Below are 23,030 nucleotides of genomic sequence, written 5' to 3' on the forward strand. Positions count from 1 at the left end.
AGGACTGCAAATTTTTAAGGGACATGTAGAGAAAGCTTACATCTAGAAAACGACATGTCAAAAATATGTTTTGGAGTTAACGACAAGAAATTATTGGTGGAAATCACATGTCGCTTTTACTGAAGCGGCATTGAACAAAGGTCGGGCTTTTTAGGGCAACCGACAATAGACATACAAATAAACGACATGTAGTTTTGTTTTCAGAAAAAATAACGACTTCTTGTTTTATGATGTACAAATGATTCTTTAAAGAAAATCAAATATTTTTTTTATGTGAAAAGAAATCAGTCAGTTTTTATGGCCTATTAAATAACATTAATTATTTATATGTGTTTTTAGAATGCAATTTTATTTGTTTTCCAACGTTCATATTATTGGGCTCTTTTCTTGAATTATCTTTTCATCATATTTTATGTTCGTACCAAACAAAAAACCTTTTCTTTTTCCTTGCTGGGAGTAACCAATCAGATAACAATCTTTCTTAAAAATATCAGATAATAATGTATACTCTAAAGAAACAGATGACGTAAATTATAACCTGTTTAATTTACTGATTTGAGTTTTTAATTTAAGTTGATATGTGATTTTATATGAGAATTTTTTACTATAATAAAATGATTAGATGTGACTATTTCTGATATCTTTTTAGAGTCTGTTTAGTTCGTTAATTCAAATTTTTAATTCGAGTTAAGATGTAATTTTATATGAGAGCTTTTTACTGTAGCTAAAAAGTTAGATGTGACTATTTTTAGACTTTTTTACTGTACTAAAATTTAAATTCTAAACTTAAATTAATAAAGTGAATGAGACCTTAGTATAACAAAACTCAAATTTTAAATTTAAATCAGTAAAATGAGCGTGCTTAATATTTTGCTTAATAAAAAAGAGCAAAATATAATACGATGGATTTTTTTTTTTAAGGCGGAGAATAAAACAGCACCTTTTTTTTCTTTTTGAGCATGAAATTAATACCTTTTTTTTTTTTTTTTTAGGATAACAACATGACACCATTTTTCAGAATTAAAAATAAAACGCTTCTTTTTTTCTTTTTTTTAATAAAAAATTCTAAGTTGATAGTTTGAGAAAGAAATGAAAAACAAGATTTGTCTTACTGACAAAAAGAAGAAGACATCTCATCAATACCCAATACGGTCGTCGTCTTCGAGTTTTAGCGGAGGGAGACACTCACCCACGACGACGAGCCTGAAATCCTGATTCGTAAGCTTCCTAGGGTTTTCGTCCTCTGCTCTTCACAATCTCCTCTCTGATTTTCAGGTACTCTCTCTCTCTCTCTCTCTCTCTCTCTCTCTCTCTCTCTCTCTCTCTCTAGAATTATTCAACGGTAAATTTTTCGTTTTTAGGGTTTTCGATTTCGTTTCGTGCTTCCTTTGTGTCAAAGAAACTCAACAAATCTAGGGGAAAAGGATCTGCTTATTCAAGTATGAATTGAAATTTCAATTAAGGATTCGGAGGCGTGGAAAACCTAACCGACTCTGTACTTTAATTGGATTTGAATTGCTCAAACTTTCAACATGGCACATCGGCAAGGCTATAAATTGTAATGTGTTTTCGTCTTTTTCTTCTTTTTTCCCGGTCTTCCCGTGCAACCAAAGAGGATTTTTTTTTTTTTTGGATGCGAAGATGGAAATTTAGATCCTTTTAGTGTTTTGAAGTGGATTGGTTCGTCTATTAACTTTAATTTGAGCTTGCAATAGTAACTGTGTTTTTTAATAGGGGCTGTCATTTTACTTCTGAAATGGTTGGAACTATAGCCTGAGTAAATGGGGGTAAATTTTATATAAAGAACTGCTCTTTAGGTATTTAATTTGAGATTAAGTCTCCAATATCTCTCTCTCTATCTCTAATTTTCTTTTTGGGGTATGATGTAGGACAAGTTTGAATCTTTGGATTGGATTCTTTATTATGTTAGCATTTGTTAGCCTATGGATAAGGCTTATCTTTGTAATTCAGTTCAGTTTTATTCATATCATCATCATCATCATCATCATCATCATCATTGTAAAATCTTAGAGCTAGTTTGCAGTGCTTTGTTTCCCAACCTCTTGAAAGAGTCTAAATTTCATATTTCCTATGCTCCTCTTTTTAACTTTTTCTTTCTTGAAATGTGATTGCAGGATAATTTTTATCACGTGTATTTTGAGTACATATGATCTGCGCCGGTTGTTAGTTCATCAATAAAGGAGGAAGTTACTAGTTATTTGTTGCTTGAGGTTCCAATGGACTCACCTGAGCACGGTCGGAGTTATGCGAAATGGGAGATGGAGGATGGCTCAGATGTGAAGAGTGACAGGGCTGGAAATGATGATGACTGGGAAGCCAATGATAAGAGGAAGCACAGGTCAAGTAGGTCAAGAAAGTCTGGTAATGGAGAAGAAGTTGAAGGATTAGATGGAAATGGAAGAAGAAAAAGCAATGGGGACAGAAATGATGCAAGAAAAAAATCTGGTGGCTCAAGCAGAGTAGATAGCGAGGAAGATGATTATGACTCTAGAAAAGAGTTGCGCAAGCAGGTGAAGAAAAAACAAGAAGAAAGTAGCCTGGAAAAATTGAGCAGTTGGTATCGTGATGGAGAAGCAGAGATCAAGCAAGATGGTGGAGACAAGTCAGATGGTAGAGGGAAAATCCGAGTTGAAGAAACTGAGAGAAGAAAAATGACCACAAAGAATCCAGAGCATGAAAGTTCTCAAAGTAGAAGTAAAGTGAAAGAAGATAAGTCACATGATGGAGAGCTTGAGAAGATGCTGGATAAAGATTCCAAGTATTCAGACAGGAGAGAAAGTGGACGAGAGAAGAGTCATGGATCTAGTGAGCATACAAGGAGCTCCAGGAGAAGATGGGATGAAACAGAAGTTGTCAAAAAAGCAGAAGACAATATTTCTGAAAGGGCTGATTTAAGAAGTGGTAAGGCTTCCGATCCCAAGTATGAGAGTTCTCGAGAAAAAAGTGCATCTTCCAGAAATGAAACCAGTGAAAGTAGAAGCAAGGGTTTGGATTCAAATAGTGACAGGGGTGCTAAAGCTAATAACCGAGAAGAACGAAAAGCTGATGCTGAAAGGAGTAAGAGTAGAGGCAGGTCAGAACCAGTAGAAGAAGACAGTAGGGGTAGTCCTATTGCTCGAGAAGACAGATCAGGCAGGGAGAAAACTGAGAAGCATAAGCAGCAGAGGTCATCTGGTAGGGATGTTTCTGAAAGCCGAGAGAGATCTTTTAATGCAGATGAAGATGGAAGTTCGTGGGTGAAAGATAAAGGTGCAAGAGAAGTAGGAAGTGCTAACAGGTCTAGAACGCCAGAGAGAAGTGGCAGGCGTCATCATGATTCAGAATACTCTGATGTGGATTATGAAAGAAATTTCAAGCGGAAGGAACTTGAAAAGGACAGTTTTAAGGATGATCGATCTAAAGGCAGGGATGATAGTTGGAGCGAAAGGAGTAGGGACCGAGAAGGTTCCAAAGAGAACTGGAAAAGAAGACAAAGCAGCAGTAATGATAAGGAGACTAAAAATGGGGATGTTGGGTATGAGCATGGCAGAGAGTGGGAGATTCCTAGACATGGTCGCGAAAGGGGTGACAGTGAAAGGCATAATGAAAGACCTCATGGTCGATCTGGTAACAGGAAAGATGGAAGTAGAGGTGAAGCTGTCAAAACATCCTCAAACTTTGGAATTTCAAATGAGAATTATGATGTAATTGAGATTCAAACTAAGCCTCTAGATTATGGAAGAGCAGAATCAGGGTCCAACTTTTCTAGGAGAACTGAAGTTGCTCAGCAGTCTGATGGAAAATCAACCCGTAATGATGAAGAATGGGCATATGCACAAGATGATAGGGCGAGGACTGATTATGGTTCTGGGCTTCCAAGTGAAGATTTGAAAGAAAGATATATGGATGATGGTACCCCTGTGCGAGATCAGAGTTCAAGGAGGGATGACTCTGATTTGCACGGAGGGAAAGGAAGAGGCCAGAAAGGTATTATGTCTGGTCGCACTGTTGGTGGCCAAAGTTCTAGTTGTGGTTCCCAGCCTCCATATGGAAGCCAGGAGCCAGGATCTTTCAATAGAGCTTCTCTGCAAGGCATAAAAGGGGGAAGACTTGGGAGAGGAGGAAGAGGCAGGCCTACTGGGAGAGACAGCCAACAGGTCGGAATCCAACTGCCAATAATGCCATTTGGACCTCTTGGAATGCCTCCACCAGGACCCATGCAGCCACTTACCCCTAGCATGTCACCTGCCCCAGGACCGCCAATTTCCCCCGGTGTCTTCATTCCACCATTTACTCCTCCTGTTTGGCCTGGAGGGCGAGGTGTCGATATGAATATGTTAGCAGTTTCTCCTGGACCGTCAGGCCCAAGATTTCCCCCTAATATTGGCTCTCCTGCCAATCCTGCAATTTACTTTAATCAATCTGGCCCTGGAAGAGGAGGTTCTCCTAGCATGTCTGGTCCTAATTTTAATGCTGCAGGGCCAATGGGTCGTGGAACTCCAGCTGATAAAACTCCTGGTGGTTGGGTTCCTTCTAAAAGTAATGGCCCCCTTGGTAAAGCTCCTTCCAGAGGAGAGCAAAATGATTACTCACAAAATTTTGTTGATACTGGTATGCGACCCCAGAATTTCATCAGAGAGCTAGAACTTACTAACGTTGTGGAGGATTACCCCAAGCTGAGGGAGCTCATACAGAAAAAGGATGAAATTGTGGCTAAATCTGCGTCTCCTCCCATGTACTACAAATGTGACCTGAAGGAGTTTGAGCTGTCCCCAGAGTTTTTCGGGACAAAGTTTGATGTCATCCTTGTTGACCCCCCATGGGAAGAATATGTTCACCGTGCTCCTGGTGTGGCTGACCATATGGAGTACTGGACATTTGAAGAAATAATGAATCTCAAGATTGAGGTAATTGGTTACACAATCTTTTTTTTGTTAATTTCAAACCCATCTTGACATTTCTCCTGTTATCTTTCACGTTCATTCAATATGGAAATACTTTTAAGCCTCTTGTTCCCCTTGCCTCACTTCGTTGCATACTGCTAAGTGTTAAAATAATAATACAGTATTTGGTTTCATGTGATAGGTTATAACTTTTGTACTTCTATTACTGCTAGGCTCTGCTGCTTGCACTGATATCTAGTGCCATGAATTTTGATGTTATTGAGCGTTTGTGTGGATACCATCTGTTCATATACGCTATTTCATTTTTAGTTGTATCTATGACTTATTAATGCCATTAAAATTTAATTGCTTGTATTTTTTATTTATTACTATTATTATTATTTGAAAATGAAATTGCTTGTATTGACATGCTTCCTTTCATGGGATTCGGATAACTGATTCTCTTGCCCTTGTTTTCACAGGCAATAGCAGACACGCCTTCTTTTATTTTCCTATGGGTGGGTGATGGCATGGGACTCGAGCAGGGCCGTCAATGTTTAAAGAAGGTGTTTGATCAGGCCTTTAGGACTTCGATATGCTTGGAGATTTTCATTTTCTGTGAGCATAATTCAAATATTTGCTTGTACTTATTTATTTGTTATCATGTTGCAGTGGGGATTCCGAAGGTGTGAGGATATTTGTTGGGTAAAGACAAACAAAAGTAATGCAACTCCAGGGTTGCGGCATGACTCTCACACTCTGTTTCAGCACTCAAAGGTTAGTTTCTGATGTTTTGTGGACATGTGCTGCTTCATTGGTGGCCTTAACCTTTTTTTTTTTTTTTTCCAAAGTTTAGCAAAAGTAAACTATAACTAAATTAAAACAAAAGTGGTTTTCTTAAAAGCTTATTGTTTTATCAATTTGATGAAGGAACACTGCTTGATGGGCATAAAAGGCACCGTCCGTCGCAGTACTGATGGTCATATAATTCACGCTAACATTGATACTGATGTAATTATTGCTGAGGAGCCGCCTTATGGTTAGTACCTTCATACACATTTATTGCACTAGTAACCTTTGGTTTACGTTGTTTGGATGACACTCGGTATTGAAATGATTTTGGTTATACAGTAAATATATAACATTGCAAATAGTGCGATCTCTTTCCTTAGAAACTTTTGTTTTGATTGCAAAATTGTGGAAAATTGATTGTTAGGACACACTGCTGTTGGTTTCCTTCATTGTGTCGAGTGATGAAATGGCACTTACTGTAAATTCCAATGAAACTGCAGGTTCAACCCAAAAGCCTGAAGACATGTATAGGATAATTGAGCATTTTGCTCTAGGCCGTAGGAGGCTTGAACTTTTTGGTGAGGATCACAATATTCGGTCTGGTTGGCTGACAGCCGGTAAAGGACTATCCTCGTCAAATTTCAATGCTGAGGTACAAGATTGTGCGGGCGTGCGTGCATTTAAGCACAAGATGTTCTTCCCCCCCCCCAACGATGCTTATCATATGCACGTCAAGCATTATCAAATGTCATTTGAACCTTTTTCTTCATGATTGTTTTCTGAGTTACTAATTCGGCTGGTCTTTTGTAGCAAGTTCTGACTTGGATTTGCATGATGACATCCAGGCCTATACCCGGAGCTTTGCTGACAAAGATGGAAAAGTGTGGCAAGGAGGGGGCGGGCGAAATCCACCTCCTGAGGCACCTCATCTTGTTGTAACAACCCCCGACATAGAGTCTCTTCGGCCCAAATCACCGATGAAAAACCAGCAGCAACTGCAGCAGCAACCATCCGCGTCAATTTCTCTGACAACAAATAATTCTTCAAATAGAAGAGCGGCTGGAAACTCGCCGCAAAATCCAACCGCTTTAGGCTTGAACCAAGAAGCAAGTTCCAATCTGTCGAACCAGGCTTCTTGGACTTCACCAATGGAAGGTTTCAAAGGTCGAGAGGGAAATTTTCCTTCGGATGATAAGATTTTTGATATGTATGGCTTCGGCGGGAGGGTAAATGGAGAGTATCTAGATTTTGAGTCCCACAGACAGATGAATTTGTTGTAACAAGGAACTCGGCACAAAATTATGTGCTGCAATGTAACATTTATTTTTTTTTGCCCCTCTATATTATTAATGAAAAAAGAAATGAAATAATTTTTTCCCCGAGAGTACGTCCTCAAAACATCTCCCATGCAATATGAAATTAGTGTGCTAATGTCAAATCTTGGTAATTAAATAGAAAAATTACTATATTAGCAATGCTATTGTCGGTGTTAAATTTAACATGTTACATTTGGTAGTAAATTTCTACCAAATTTAACACTAAAATAGCATATGTCAAATTTCGTTATTGATTCGTATTGGTGATGCATCCATTTTTGTTTTTTAGCACTTTATTTTTTAATTTAATCATAACAATAGTAGTTTTCTCAAATTGTTTAAAATGAAAGGTAAACATTAACAACTTTCAAACTTAACTATGACAAAGTAAATATAACATTTGAAATAGTATTATATATTATATCATAAATCCAAATAACATGTCACACATGCTATATTTATATTTATATATATATATATATATATATATTACTGTCAAATATTATATTGACATTAGCATTTGTATTAGAGATGAACTCAGAAATTACTACTAACTCCAAAGTCCATGTCGATCCAACAATCCGACTCCAATTTTTTAAGAAGACTAAAATCTGAATTTATTGACGTGCTTAAATTTGTATGGTTCATAGTCTAGACTTAAGACCATATATTTCCCATTCCATTTCAAATATGCTTTAATCATTAAATTGAGGGCCAAGAACTTTGCTCCAGAAATGAACGTCTCTGTGAAGATCCAAAGCATCTATATTTCTGAATCATTATGGGAAGAATAATTGTGTACCACAAATGGATTCGAGAGCACCCTAAACTTTTGTCATGACTATGCTCATGAAATACAGAATCTCTAACAAACTCTCAACGGCTCTAAACTAAAATTGCAAAGAGACAACAATCCGAGATGTCGACATTTCTTCAGCTTTTTCTTCATGTTCTTGTGAGGTCTCGTATCTAGCCACCGCGATGCACAAAAAAGAAAAAAAAAGAAAAAAGAAAAATAGAGATGGACTGGCTAGCAATGAATATCTTTAGACTTTTGATCTTCTTGAAAAGGCTTCAAACTTTGATTTTAGGTTGTGGTGCTGATGGGATTTTCAACTAGCAGTTTCCTTAACAGTAGCTGCTGGAGATGATTTCTGCCCCTGCTCTTGGTCTTGGGAACTAGCTGCTTTCGGTTGCTGATCTCCAGTTTCTAAGTTCACCTCCGTGGTATATGCGCCACCTGCAGAGGAAACGCTGTCTGCAAAAGGCAAATCCCAATATTCATTCAGGGTTTTGCCGTCTTGTCACGTATCATGCACAGAATGGGTTTCCATGAAGACTCACCTTGAGAGATAGTCTGAGCTTCGAGCTGGCTAACTGATTGAGACGGTGTCTGTCCCTGCTGTTGGGCAGCGGCTGCTTTTAGCTGCTCTTCTGTAACTTTTAAGTACTCCTCACTGGTGTAAGCATTGTTTTGGGATGAACTGCCATCTGCAATAGAAAACGTCTTAGCTCCAGATCTCTTCACAAGAATATAACTGTAAAAAGTGCAAGTGGGAAACAAACTTATTGCAGAGAAGCACCATTGATGTGACTGTTTAGTAACTAAAAGACACTAGCTTGATCACTTAAAAGGAATAAATAAAAAGAAGAGAGAAAATACCACTAATCGCCATCGGTGATGAAATCACTTGTGTTGGCACATCAAAAGTGCCACATACTACGTAGTAATGTGGGACCTGGTAATTTCTCTTTTTGCGACGTGACAGTTTTATACTACAGTTCTACTGACACATGTGGTGCAAGTGATTTGCAGTGCTTGAAAAAGAAAACCACAAGAGATTGCTACTGTCAACAGGTAGTACCATGAACCCTACTGAAAAGGCTAACCGAAATGGAAATATACTAAATTACACGCATACTAAGATCGTATTGGATTTACTCTTTACGTAAAATTTGATAAATGTGACCAAGAAAGTTCCCAATCTTTAATGTGGAAGTCCCTAAAACCAGTGAATCTGTTGTGAGGAGTAATTCCTGAAAAACGACATGAAGAATTGATTATATAAGTCGGTTGTCGTTTGGTCGTTCAGCAACTTAACACAACGCAGTGTAGTATTTAGAAGGACCACTCATCAAGTGACACGTGGAGAAGCAAGAGTCGGTGGAGAGAATTCTAGAATATCTACAGCTCTTCCTCTTCTTCACAACAGAACATCAAGACAGAAGGAAAATTCGTTTTAGGGTTTTTCAGAGAGAGTTCTAGAGAGAGAAACAAGTGAGAGAAACTGTGGTATATTGAGAGATCTGGGTGCGTTTGGGTACTGGGAAAAATCTGGTAAAGAGAGTGATTTACTCACTGAGAATTTTTCCTGAGAGCCACGATTGTGGTTGGGTCTCTATTGTACAGTTTTCTATTTTGGGTTGCTTCTTCTTTGTAATCTCTGAGAGTGGCGAGGATTGAGGGTGTAATCAATTCTTAACTAGTGGAAAGGGTTTCTCGCAAGTGAGCCCAACGGGGACGTAGGATTCTTTGCATCCGAACCTCGGTAAAAAATTGTGTTCTTTCTTTAAAGGATTCTTGTGTAAATCTTAGAGCCTGTGTTAGGATCTTCCTAACAGTGGTATCAGAGTTTTGGTTCGAGGCGTAAATCAAAGGTGGGGGCTCGAAGATCAAGATTCAAGATTCTGAAAAAGTCACCGAAGATTCAAGGCAGCCAGGGTTTCGATGAAGTTTGAACTGGAAAAGTTCGATGGCTCGGGTGATTTCGGTTTATGGAGAAGAAAATGAGAGCAATCTTGGTCCAACAGAAAGTTGCTAAAGCCCTCGGGGATATGAAGGATTTTTCTGGCACTGACGCAGAAAAGGAGGAGATGCAAGAAATCGCCTTCTCAACGATCATCCTCTATCTGGCCGACAATGTTCTCAGGCAAGTAAATGAAGAGAATACTGCTGCAAAGGTATGGCTAAAACTTGAGCAACTGTTCATGACTAAATCACTAACCAACAAAATATCTTAAAGAAAGCCTATTCAATTTTAGGATGAATACTTCCAAGTCCCTTGAGAAGAACTTAGATGATTTTAATAAAATAGTTATTGATTTGGCCAATATTGGAGAAAAGATAGAGGAAGAAAATCGGGCGATTTTACTGTTAATCTCTCTTCCAGAAACGTTTAAAGACGTTAAAAATGCTATTAAGTATGGAAGGGAGAGTCTTACTTTGGAGGATGTTCTGTCAGCTTTAAGGTCTAGAGAATTAGAACTTAAGTTTGAAATGTCCTCCAAGAAAAACAACCATGGAGATGAAGGGCTTTTCTCCAGAGGCAGACCACAAAGAAGAGATCAGAGCAAGCCCAGTAATAGACAGAACTCAAGATCAAAATCAAGAAATGGTCAAAGGAAATGCTATCACTGTAATAAGCTGGGCCACATCAAGAGGTTCTGTAAAGAATGGAAAAGAAAGCTGGCTGAAAAGAAGGCAGGTGAAGGTGATGGTCAAAGGAAATGCTATCACTGTAATAAGCCGGGCCACATCAAGAGGTTCTGTAAAGAATGGAAAAGAAAGCTGGCTGAAAAGAAGGCAGGTGAAGGTGATGGTCAAAGGAAATGCTATCACTGTAATAAGCCGGGCCACATCAAGAGGTTCTGTAAAGAATGGAAAAGAAAGCTGGCTGAAAAGAAGGCAGGTGAAGGTGATGCTGCGGTTACAAGCCAAGATTCAAGGTATGAAAGCTCAGAAATGTTGGTTGTTGGACTTAGCCAAAAAGAGAACGAATGGATATTGGATTCTGGGTGTACATACCATATGTGTCCCAAGAAAGAGTTGTTTACTGAGTATGAAGGCTATAATGCTGGCAGGGTCCTGATGGGAAACAACCATTCTTGTTCAATGGTTGGAGTTGGTTCGGTTATTGTGAAACTGTCAAACAAAACACAACATGTGCTCAAAAATGTCAGACATATCCCGGAGCTTAGAAGGAACCTTATCTCTCTTGGGGCACTAGATGATTCTGGATATGCTTACAAGGCAGAAGGTGGAATCTTAAAGGTTCTAAGAGGATCTCTAGTGGTACTTAAAGGTAGAAAACACCAGGGGCTGTATGTACTAGAAGGGCATGCAGTAACAGGTTCAACCAGTGCAGTAATTAAAGAGAACTCAGAGGCTGATCTATGGCATAAACGCCTTGGGCATGTTAGTGAAAGGGGGCTAAGAGAACTCGGTAAACAAGGACTTCTGGGCAAATGCAAGATAGATCAGCTTGACTTCTGCGAGCCGTGTCCTAGGAAAGCAACACCGACTTAAGTTTGATGCATCAACATTCAGGGCAAAGTCTCCATTGGACTATGTTCACGCTGACCTTTAGGGGCCAGAATCAACACAAACACATGGTAATGCCTGGTACTTTCTTTCTATTGTTGATGATCATTCTAGGAAGGTGTGGGTTTTTCTATTAAAAACCAAAGATAAATGTTTTACTAAGTTTAAGCATTGGAAAACTTTGGTAGAAAACCAAACTGGTAAGAAACTAAAGGCCCTTAGGACATATAATGGCATTGAATTTTGTCATGATATCTTTACCGAGTTTTGTAAAGAAAATGGTATCTTTAGACATAGAACGGTCAAAAAGACCCCACAACAAAACGGGGTAGCCGAAAGAATGAATAGAACACTAATGGAACGTGTTAGGTGTATGCTATTTGGATCGGATCTAAGTAAGAAATGCTGGGGGGAAGCTGTAACTACAACATGCTACCTAATTAATAGGAGCCCTTGTAAACCTATTGACCTTAAAACCCCTGAAGAATGTTGGACTGGAAAACCACCAAACCTAAGTAACCTTAGGGTCTTTGGTTGTGCTGCTTACGCACACCAAAGAGAAGGGAAACTAGATCCCAGATCAGTAAAATGCATATTTTTAGGCTATCTTGAGGGTGTTAAGGGTTATAGACTATGTGTTCAAGAAGGGCCCCATTTTAAAATAATTAATAGCCGAGATGTAATTTTTAATGAATATGACATGCCTTACTTGAAAAGGGGAAAGGATACTGCTGGCTCTCCCTCGCTTGATGCAGGTACAACTTCAAGACAAGACCTCAAAGTTGAGGTGGAACAAATTAGAGGAACCAAACAACAAGATGATGAAGTTGAACCAGAAGAACCACAACAAACCACTGAAGAGCCTCAAGCTGCCACGGATGAAAGTCTCACTGAACACACACAAGAACCCCCAGAAAGTGTGTCAAAATACATGCTGACTCGAGACAGGGAGAGGAGAACAATAAGACCACCAAAGAGATATGATGGTGGCAACTTGATTGCTTATGCGTTGAATATGGCTGGAGAAATAGAAGCAACAGAACCCAAATCATATGAGGAAGCAGTCAACAGCAAACATGCCAACAAATCGTTGGCGGCCATGAAGGAGGAGATGCATTCTTTGATGAAAAATAATACATGGGTTCTAGTGGACAAGCCAAAGAAACAAAAGGCAGTGGATTGCAAATGGATTTTTCAAATTAAGGAAGGAACCACATCTCAAGAACCCAGGAGGTACAAGGCGAGGTTGGTTGCAAAAGGCTTTACTCAAGTTGAGGGGATTGATTACACTGAAGTCTTCTCTCCAGTTATAAAATATAAGACCATAAGAACACTCCTTTTAGCGGTTGCTTACAGAGACATAAATCTAGAGCAAATGGACGTAAAAACTGCCTTCCTACATGGCGACCTCATGGAGACAATCTACATGAATCAACCACCGGGTTTTGAGGTAAAAGGTAGTGAACATAAAGTCTGTTTGTTGAGAAAATCACTATATGGGCTGAAATAATCCCCTAGACAATGGTATAAGCGATTTGATCAACATATGATTAAAGCCGGCTTTACTAGGAGTCAATATGACTCCTGCTTATATTTTAAGGAGACTAATATTGACAATGCAGTATATCTTCTACTATATGTAGATTATATGCTGATTGCCAATAAGAACTTAGCAAAAATTGATGAGACCAAGAAAATGCTAAGTGCTGAATTTGATATGAAGGATTTAGGTTATGCAAATAGAATTTTAGGAATTGATATTAAAAGAGACCGAAAACAGAAACTTCTGTATCTATCTCAGGAAGAGTATTTTTAAGAAAGGTTGTTCAAAAATTCTATATGCATCAATCTAAATCTGTTAAAGTACCATTGGCTGGTCATTTTAAGCTTTCTGCAAAACAGTCTCCAGAAACAAAAGAAGAAAAGATTAAAATGGCCAAGATTCCCTATTCTAGTGTTGTAGGGTCATTAATGTATGCCATGATTTGCACAAGATCTGATTTAGCTTATGCAGTAAGTGTTTTGTACAAATACATGTCTAATCATGGACAAGAACATTGTCAATAGTACATTGAGTTATGGTTTGATTTATAAACAAAGTTCTAACCCTTTGAACTTCGAAGGCTTTGTAGATTCTGATTTTGCAAGGGCTCTGGACAGAAGGAGGTCTACTTCAGCTTATGTAATGACACTAGGAGGGAACTGCATTAGCTGGAAGTCACAACTACAATCAGTAGTTGCTTTATCAAGCACCGAAGTAGAATATATAGCTGGAGCAGAAGGTTTTAAAGAAGCTATATGGCTTCAGGGTCTGTTAAAGGAGTTGAAAGAATTGAAAGGAGTTGTTGTGATTTATTCAGATAGTCAATCAGCAATTCACCTCTGTAAGAATCCAATGTATCATGAAAAGACAAGGCACATTGACGTACGGCACCACTTCATAAGGGAAAAGGTTGAAGAATGGTCAATAGAGCTTGAGAAGATCAGCACAGAAGAAAATCCATCAGATATGGCTACTAAGGTTGTCACTGCAAGCAAGTTCCAGAAGTGTCTGGACTTGCTGAGCATTGGCAAGACTTGATTATATCAAGTCAGGGCAATGAACTTTGCGAGAAGCTCAGGGTTAATCAACACTGTCGTCTTTCAGAAATTAAGGTGGAATGTTGTGAGGAGTAATTCCTGAAAAACGACATGAAGAATTGATTATATAAGTCGGCTGTCGTTTGGTCGTTCAGCAACAGTGTAGTATTTAGAAGGACCACTCATCAAGTGACACGTGGAGAAGCAAGAGTCGTTGGAGAGAATTCTAGAATATTTACAACTCTTCCTCTTCTTGGCAACAGAACATCAAGACAGAAGGAAAATTCGTTTTAGGGTTTTTCAGAGAGAGAGTTCTAGAGAGAGAAACAAGTGAGAGAAACTGTGGTATATTGAGAGATCTGGGTGCATTTGGGTACTGAAAAAAATCTGGGTAAAGAGAGTGATTTACTCACTGGGTATTTTTCCTGAGAGCCACGATTGTGGTTGGGTCTCTACTGTACAGTTTTCTGTTTTGGGTTGTTTCTTCTTTGTAATCTCTGAGAGTGACGAGGATTGAGGGTGTAATCAATTCTTAACTAGTGGAAAGGGTTTCTCGCAAGTGAGCCCAACGAGGTTGTAGGATTCTTTGAATCCGAACCTCGGTAAAATATTCTGTGTTCTTTCTTTAAAGGATTCTTGTGTAAATCTTTGAGCCTGTGTTAGGATCTTCCTAACAAAATCCTCCAAAGTTCATCTGATTCAAGAAATATAAAATCCAAAAGCTGCCTACTGAATGTGAAAGCCCTTTTGCAAATATGGATATAGAAGAGTTTCAGAATGTCCCTTAGTTCACCGAACAGTTGTTGTTGGATTTACGAATAATTCATGTACAGAAATAGTTTGAACAATAGTGCCACAATTTTGAAGCTTAGAGCTTCCAAACTATGATACAAGAAATAGAAACGATGCGCTCAAATTTTGCCAGTAGTTTAGCCCTGCTCCTAGTGTCTTTTATGTTTTAAGGATTGTTCTTGAAGCCAACAATAACTAAATTTCCAGGAAGTCCTTTTCATTTTCCCCTACTGAATAGGGTCTAACAAATTATTATTACAAGCATGCAAAGGATTCTAAATAAAAGAAAAATGTAGCAGCCACTAAATACTAGCCACGTTTTAACACTACCCCAAATATTTCAAGAGAGTCTAAATCACTCACTGGGGTCAGCAGCCATCTGGTTACTGAAAATTGATTTAAGGCTGGGAGGAGGGTTGGTGGTTTTGTCTACTTCTGGCGTTGAACTCGAAATTTCATCCAAACCAATCTCCTTTTCGAGAGTGCTCTTGAATTCCCTAGAAACTTCCTACACGGAACTATACATATTAAAACCATAAATAACACGTTAAAAGCCAAAAGCTTTATATGTATCTACCTGAAGTTCTCTAATGGTAGGTTGAAAAGCTCGCAATGTCTTCCCTAAACTCCGTGCAACCTGCATTGGGGTAGATTATGAAGAGATGTCACAATGTTAGTATAGCCAGTAGATACGAATTTCTTAAAAACTACTCCCAAAATCTCAATAACTAGACCCTCACACAGATATTGTCGCATTCAAGATAGTCTGTCTCTTTGAACTGCTCTAGTGCTCTGCGGAGAATGAGATTATAGAAAGCACAATCAAGGCAGACTCATCTCCGCAACCTATCAGCCTAGTCCTTCAAGATGTTCTTACAAGATTATGCTACAATTAACAGTTCAATATTAACAGCAGTGATGTACCATAAACAAATCTAAAGCAAAGGAGCCTAAATAGCTGTCCAATTCCAAAGTTTTAGAGTATACTCTTTGAGGTGTATAAACAAAGTTGGATATTGCAGTCAACTACAGTCCACAACTTTCAAGGATGGGGTACAACACAAACTCCTTTGTCATCAAAAACGAAATTCAAACCTACCGCTATTCTTAATGGAGTGAAGTGAGACATCTTTGTTCTCCAATTCCTTAGGGACCTTAACCCTTTCCAAAAACACAGCAACACATCCCCTAACTTCAGTTCTTTCTCCCTCTTTAATAGATGAAGATAATTTTTTTTCCTTTCAAAATTGCCCCCAATAATCACACTAAAGAAGCATAGATTATAAAGGAGTCTAGTAGTCACACAAAGTTGCCACATAGCAAACAAAAAAAAAAACTAAAAAAACTAAAAAAAAAAAACTAACCTCAGCCAGACCTTTGGGACCGAAAACCAGCAAAGCGACCACACCAATCACCAGAGCCTCAGGAGCTCCAACTCCAAAGAGAGATGCATAAGCCACCCTATCTTTACACTTCTTCTTCTCTGCAACACCATCATAACAATTAGTAAAAAGTTCTTTCAAACACCCACAAAATGAGCTAAGATAAGTACAAGGGAAAGCAATCTTGGAGATTAAGAGAAAAAACCCCATAAACTCAGATTAGAAAAACTACCAAATTTCAAAGATCTCCAAGTTACTGACACACCCAGATGCTTCAAACCACTCCATGGTGAAAAGGGTCCGAGACAAAGTTGAAGTCTTGCGGTTTTGGGATTCAAACTTACAGAAGAAGAAGAAGAAAAACGAGAAGAAGATAGATTGTTGAAAATGATCGGTTTTGTGGTCGTTGACGACAAAGAACACAGACATGTTGAAGCTCTAATTACCGAGGAGGCCATGATCACATTCACGATTGAATTTGAGTTAATTTCTTGATTTATGAGACATTTTGAGCCATGAGTTTCTCATTTTTGTTTCTGTCCGAACCATAAATTATCCAAAATTAAAAGTAAATTTAACAGGACAGTATAATGGGCTCAATTCTTCACTGGGCATCGGCCTAAAAGTGAGAATGAGCTTCGAGTTCCGTATGGACCATTGCTGTGAGTCCAATAAGGTGTGTAAGGCCATCATGTTGGGCTTTTCTTCTACTGGGCCTCAGGTCTGCTAATAATGGACCATTTAGTAAGCCCAATAGTTTAGAGTCAGCATCAAGCAATTAGCTACCGCTGTACAGTGATATATTGGTTTGTATGGGAACAAACATATAAGCTGCTATGAGTTATCAGGAATAAACATATAAGCTGTTATGAGTTATCTATATTATATTATGAGTACATATCAAATATTAGTTTTCAAATTATGCCAAGTTATTTGGACAGGATTTTTCCACGCTTTACTTTTTATTTAGTAATTTGCAGATTATCATTATTATTATTATTATTATTATTATTATTATTATTCAAAATTTCAAATAGGAATTTGAAAATATATAATTGTATCGTGAAACAGATGCGTGTCGTTTTATGTTCAGAAATATCTTGGCCAAAATTAATGACAGCGGCCACTTCATAGACTTGTGGATTTGGCATGCAGTGAACTTTCCAACATCTGATCAGCAGACTCCATAAAAAAGACAATTAATATGGAAATTTAGAGGTTTAATCTGCTGGGAATACTACCTACAATTAAACGTTTTAGAATTAACCGGATCATGAACATTTTGACACTATTGGATTTTGATTATTAGTTTCTATTATTAAATATTTTACACATATATACACATATATTGTTTGATTATCAAATAATATTTTACATATATTTTTCATATATGGATGGATGATTCAATCAGAAGAGCTTAATTACATATATTCTCTTTTGAACTCCGTTTATTTCATCGATTCGAATTTTGCTACAGTAAAAAACTCTAAAAAATAGTCACATCTAACTGTTTTGCTACAATAAAAAGCTCTCACATAAAGTCATATCTCAACTCGAATTAAAAATTTGAATCAGCGAACTAAACGTGCCCTTAATTATTTGCATTTAATATTGATAGATGTCGTTGACTGTAGTTTTCTCCGTGATTTTCTGTTTTAAGACTATAATTAGGCACCTTTTATTTTACCAATTCGAATTTAAAATTTGAGTTTTACTACAGTAAAAATCTCTAAAGAATAGTCACATCTAACTTTTTTTACTACAATAAAAAGCTCTCACATAAAATCACATCTCAACTCGAATTAAAAACTCGAATCAGCGAATTAAACGAGCCCTTAGAGTTTCTTTTTCTATTTTAAGACTATAATTTGGAGTTTCCTTTTCTTGTTTTAAGACTATTATTTGGGAAGTTTCCTTTTCTTGTTTTAAGACTATTATTTGGGGAGTTTCCTTTTCTTGTTTTAAGACTTATTTGGAGAGTTTTCTTTTCAATTTTTGAACTATGATTTGTCCTATAAATTACGTTGGTGATTTGCATGTATACATTTTAATAAGTCTAACAAGATCTGAATTCCCAAAATATATATATAGATATATATATATATACACACACACATACATATAGTAATTTAGTACTCTGAATTGCCGAAAATGGAAACTAACTTTTTGCTTCAATTGGAAAATAAAAGAACTTGACATATATGGTCAAAATGTTAGGTAAATTAGGAAGCTATCTGGTTCTTTATTGTTGTTATTATTATTATTATTATTATCCTTATTTGTGGAAAAAGGGAAACTAAACCGAAAACATTTTGCATCTGCGAGTATATATAGATATAGAAGAGTAGATATATACTTGTACATCAAATTATTTTTGTTTTTAGGAATTAGATTGGTACTTTTCAAATTAGGAATTAAATTTGCTATAGGTTTCGGTTCTTATGTACAGGACAACTTATGTCAATATTAATATTGAGAACAGTTTCATTAAGGGAGAAAGAGAGAAATAGACTAAGACTTGAGATGAATTAAAATTAATAGGCCAATAGTTTACATAAGTTAATAAATAGGCCAAATTACTATTTCTGTCCATAACTTGTATGGTTATGAACCATAACTTGACAAGTTATTGTCTATAATTGTCCATAACTTGATAAGTTTGTCCATAATTTATCTGATTATAAACTATAACTTGATAAATTATGACATATTAATTTCTATAACTAAAAATTAACCTATATACTTTCTTAAACTTTTCATATTGACTTATTTTCTACTATTTTCCTTTCATTAATCGAATCATTCGTTAATGTGTTTTGGGCTATAGGCTATATTGGGCTTCAAATCTGCTAATAATGGACCATAAGCCCAATAATTTAGGGTCACCATCAAACAATGAGTGTGGTGTTGTTGATGATGGCCTTGATGGGGCTAAGGATGATTACTACCAAAAAAAGAAGAAAAAAAACAGAGAGAGAGAGAGAGAGAGAGGAAATTGCATGTAGCTGTGATGCTTTTGCACTTATCCTCAGAGGATGCCAAAGTAATTATTATTATTTTATTTTAAAAAGGGTAGGATATTCAATTTGAATTATATAATCTTTTTTTAAAAAAAGAATATATATAATTAATAAATAATATTTCATGTGATATATTAAAAGCTTTTAGATGAACTCCCACCTACTTGATAGCTTGAACATGTGGTATGCTGGTTTAGCTTTTGGCTTGTAGGACCATAACCACACCTAAAGCCATCCCCATTAGGGGGTCTTCTTGTGAAATATCCAGTGGTTGCACCTCCTTGTGGACCCCATTCACCTTTTTCATTCTAGTTATGACTTTACAAAATTAAAAAAAAATAAAAATAGAAAAAGAGAGGAAAGAAAAAAAAGGATGATTTTATCATAATTCTTAACTTTAATAGCTCATCATTCAGTGAAACGTCCATGTAAAAGCTCAAAAGCTAAGCTGTGAAAACTATTATAAAATCCTAGCGAATCCATATTGGTCCGGCTGTGTTTTGACATCCTATAAAACTTATTTGGTAGGGCAAAAAAAAAAAACAAAAAAACAAAAAAACAAAAAAAAAACAGAGAGAAATGATCAATCATAGTTAATTATTTGAACGTGATTAAAGGGATCCCCACACGTTAAGAAATTTCCGCGCGTGATCATAATAAGTTTAACGTCATTACAATAACTACCGTAACAGCGAACATTAGATATGACTTAAAAGATGTTTAGTCAAGTTTTATTTTATGTTATTTTTTCCTCCTCTAATTTAATATATTTTTATCCTTTTGCTGGTTTTAGAATAACAAAATTAATCGCTTTATGAGTCTTGCGATCACCGTTTTGCTTTTGGTACATTTGCATTAATTTTAAACATCTTTAGCAAGTCTTCAAAAATTCATTGTTAAAAAACACCGAGGAATAAACCTCTTAAAGCTCGCTAAAACATACATTATTTCAAAAACTCTATGCGCAGTTTTTTTTTTCTTTTTTCTTTTTTTTGAATTGTACGTGCAGATTCATGTACTCGTGCATTAATTATAATTCTAAAAACGTGTGATAATTTGACAATTAAACTGAATAACATAATTGTTTTTTTTTTTGTCGTAATGAATTCTGATGATATCACGTGAAAGCAACAAAACAAATCTTACCCAAGTAACATGTATAGAATTTGCAAATTAAATTGGCCCTTTAACGCCGTGAATAAACCTCCTTTTTTTGTCTGGTTTAAAAGTCTATAAAAGTGAATAATCATGGTTTAGAACTGTGTAACCCCAATAGCTGCTAATTATAAATATTACATTGAAAAGGTAACTATATACATAGGAAAAGGGGTAAACTTTGGTAATGGATCACTAAAAAGTGACTTTTTGAGAGGTTAAAAAAGGTAAAGGTTAATGAAAAGCAACTTTTTTGAGATGAGAGAGAGAGAGAGAGAGAGAGAGAGAGAGAGAGAGAGAGTAATGAGGCCGAAGAGAAGAGGTTGAGACATCATTATCAGAAAGCAAAAGGATAATTGGCTGAAAGAGAACCACCCGTGCAAGTTTTACTTGTTATGTGAGGGGGGAGAAAAAAAAAAGAAAAGAAAAGAAAAAGATAGAGGAAAATATAAAATGAGAAAAATAAAATAAAAGAAAAGAAAAGGAAAGGAGAGAGAAAGTAGAGAGAGAGAGAGAGGCTGTCACTGTCTCACGCACGAGGGGTGCGCACAAAAACCCATCAAAATACAAAGAAGATGTGGATCTGCACACGTGCACATCTTTGACGAATAGAAAACACGGGAAAGTTTTGCATTAAAAAACAGAGAAAAAGTTAACAACAGAAAACAAAGTGAAAAAGCAAGGGACTAAAAACCCCCTTTGACGAAAACACCCACGTAACAACTCAAATTTACACATGAGACGCTTTTTTTTATTTTTTATTTAAATATTTATTTTTTGGATTAAAGTTGTTGCTGAAGTTACATGAGAGATACATGAACCGTCCATATGCGTGCGTTATGCTCTTTTTGTTCCTTATTTTCCTTGTTTGCTGACAGATAGATTTCGATGCGTTATTCTAATCATGACTCTTGAAGTCTTTAATTAGAAGGAACAAAAAAAAAATCATAGTATTTTTTTTTTTTTTGGCAAAATGTGAATTTTGTAGTATGGTATAAAAAATTATCGTAGGCGGCAATGATATAATCCTCCACCGTCAATCTTTGTTAAATTGAATCAAATGTGATATATTTTTTATTTTTAAAAACCTGTTATATTTTTATGAGTGTCACTGCATATTGTGACGTTATTTCTCTAAAATTGTGTATATCTCGAATGCAAATTTCAGACCATACGTGATCGGTTCATTATTTTTACTAGACTTGATCAGTCATAAAAGGAGAAGGGTCGGCCCCATCTGGTCCTAAAGGCCAACGAGTCTAGGGCCGGGCACAATGTATTTTTAAGAAAAAAATTTAAAAATATGTGTTATGGCAGGACCGGCCTGACCCGAATAAGGTTTCGGGCTTGAAACTTAAGTCCGGACCGGCTTGAGGGTCAAGGTGGGGTCGGGCCGACCTGAACACTTAAGCATGTCACGCTAAGCTCGGGCCAACAGTGATAGGTCTCGAACCAGCCCATTTAACTAAACATAAACATACAGTTCTAATTTTTTTTAAAGGTAACTTACAACTCTAATCGGAACACAGTTTTAATAGGTATTATAAAATGAATGAAATGGTTATTATTATTATTATTATTATTTTCAAATATAGTTTTTATTAGCAAAAAAGAAAATCATAGGATATGTTTTTTTTATTTTTAATTCTTTTTTTTTTTCAATTAGATTCTAAAGGAAGTTTATGAACTAAGAATATCTATTTAGAATATTACGAATTAACTGTGTTGATATTTATCTATGTAGCATGATTTTCTTAACAGAAACTAGAATTTAGTTTTCAATGTTTAAATAAAATAGTTTCAGCCCAAAAAAAAAAAAGTTGTAAATAACATAAAAAAGGAAAAAAAAAAACTTTTTTAAAAGGTATATTGCAAAGTGCAAAGTGCAAACAACATCCAAATTCCAAGTGCTTTGCAATGAATATCTTTCATTATATTTGGTTCAATTGAGTAAATTCCAATTCGTTCGATTGGTTGATAAATTTATATCCGCCCATTATAGACATCTACCAAATTGTCCTTATCCCAAATTACGTACGGTATGCCACTTTCAAGTGATATGATCATAATAATGCCAAGTACCTAAAAAGCCTAAAACAAATACCATAGATCTTTTTTTTTTCTTTTGCTAATCAAATACCATAGATCTTATACACTCATCAACGGCCATGATTGCTTATCCACAATTACTTTTCTACCCCTGTAGGACCCAACCAAACAAATACAATCACGAGGGTCACGCCCGGGGTTATACATGGTATAAATGAAAAAAAAAAATGAAAAAGTAGGAACTTTATTAATTGTATGAACAGAACGAGATCACGAGAATCTCACACCACATCTGGTTCATGGGTCTCTGCATTAATACCCACCTTTTTTTGATTATTCACTTCGTGGCATCAAGGTAAATCCGGGATAGGATTAGGGGCAATTATGTCCATTTGAACTTGATTTTGTTACAGTGGGTTCCTAGTGCCTATTGCAGTCACAAAACATGGAACCTTTTATTTTTAATTATTTTTTATTTACAAAATATGGTATTATTATTAGGCGTTTTGACTCATAAAGCGATTATTAAAATAAGGTGATTTTAATTTATTTTAGTAATAGAAAAAGCACAACACAAACTAGCTTTAAGGGAAAATAATAATTAATAACCAAAAAGAAAGAAATAAGACTACGAATAATGAAATTGTAGGAAATAATAATTGGTGGGTCCCAATTATCCATTGGACATGACGCGGCAATATTTTGTTGCGCAAAAAGAAGAAACCGGAGCATAAGAACTG

The 23,030-nt window shown here is 36.4% G+C and overlaps 2 protein-coding genes across 3 annotated transcripts; one reads left to right on the forward strand and one right to left on the reverse strand.

Moving 5' to 3' along the window:
- Window positions 1–1,103: 1,103 nt before the first annotated feature.
- LOC21387825 (methyltransferase-like protein 1) lies at window positions 1,104–7,053 on the forward strand. Of its 2 annotated transcripts, none has more exons than XM_024169627.1 (7): window positions 1,104–1,275; window positions 2,136–4,907; window positions 5,366–5,449; window positions 5,556–5,660; window positions 5,814–5,922; window positions 6,176–6,327; window positions 6,521–7,053. In XM_024169627.1, the coding sequence occupies exons 2-7, from the start codon at window positions 2,238–2,240 to the stop codon at window positions 6,953–6,955; spliced, it is 3,555 nt and encodes a 1,184-aa protein (XP_024025395.1). In that variant the 5' UTR covers window positions 1,104–1,275; window positions 2,136–2,237; the 3' UTR covers window positions 6,956–7,053. The 2 variants fall into 2 exon arrangements, with proteins under 2 accessions (XP_024025395.1, XP_024025396.1); XM_024169628.1 differs by having other exon boundaries at window positions 6,486–6,702.
- A 685-nt stretch (window positions 7,054–7,738) lies between these two features.
- On the reverse strand, window positions 7,739–16,599 carry LOC21387827 (sec-independent protein translocase protein TATB, chloroplastic). The gene is made up of 6 exons (XM_024169636.1): window positions 16,299–16,599; window positions 16,049–16,167; window positions 15,262–15,321; window positions 15,048–15,192; window positions 8,336–8,482; window positions 7,739–8,249 (listed from the first exon to the last, which is right to left on the reverse strand). The coding sequence occupies exons 1-6, from the start codon at window positions 16,522–16,524 to the stop codon at window positions 8,104–8,106; spliced, it is 843 nt and encodes a 280-aa protein (XP_024025404.1). The 5' UTR covers window positions 16,525–16,599; the 3' UTR covers window positions 7,739–8,103.
- Between the last annotated feature and the right edge of the window lie 6,431 nt (window positions 16,600–23,030).

This window comes from Morus notabilis, unplaced genomic scaffold, assembly GCF_000414095.1.
Source record: "Morus notabilis unplaced genomic scaffold, ASM41409v2 Scaffold1341, whole genome shotgun sequence".
Classification (NCBI taxonomy): domain Eukaryota; kingdom Viridiplantae; phylum Streptophyta; class Magnoliopsida; order Rosales; family Moraceae; genus Morus; species Morus notabilis.

What these genes read in the sequence shown, in the direction of transcription:
- LOC21387825 (XM_024169627.1), top strand. Translation starts at nt 2,238, where the DNA reads ATGGACTCACCTGAGCACGGTCGGAGTTATGCGAAATGGGAGATGGAG. An exon ending in TAATGAATCTCAAGATTGAG is followed by an intron (nt 4,908 to 5,365) that starts GTAATTGGTTAC and finishes TTGTTTTCACAG; the next exon opens with GCAATAGCAGACACGCCTTC. An exon ending in GCCGTCAATGTTTAAAGAAG is followed by an intron (nt 5,450 to 5,555) that starts GTGTTTGATCAG and finishes ATCATGTTGCAG; the next exon opens with TGGGGATTCCGAAGGTGTGA.
- LOC21387827 (XM_024169636.1), bottom strand. Translation starts at nt 16,524, where the DNA reads ATGGCCTCCTCGGTAATTAGAGCTTCAACATGTCTGTGTTCTTTGTCG. An exon ending in TTGGAGATCTTTGAAATTTG is followed by an intron (nt 16,168 to 16,298) that starts GTAGTTTTTCTA and finishes ATGGTGTTGCAG; the next exon opens with AGAAGAAGAAGTGTAAAGAT. An exon ending in CCAGATGGCTGCTGACCCCA is followed by an intron (nt 8,483 to 15,047) that starts GTGAGTGATTTA and finishes TTTCTATTGCAG; the next exon opens with ATGGCAGTTCATCCCAAAAC.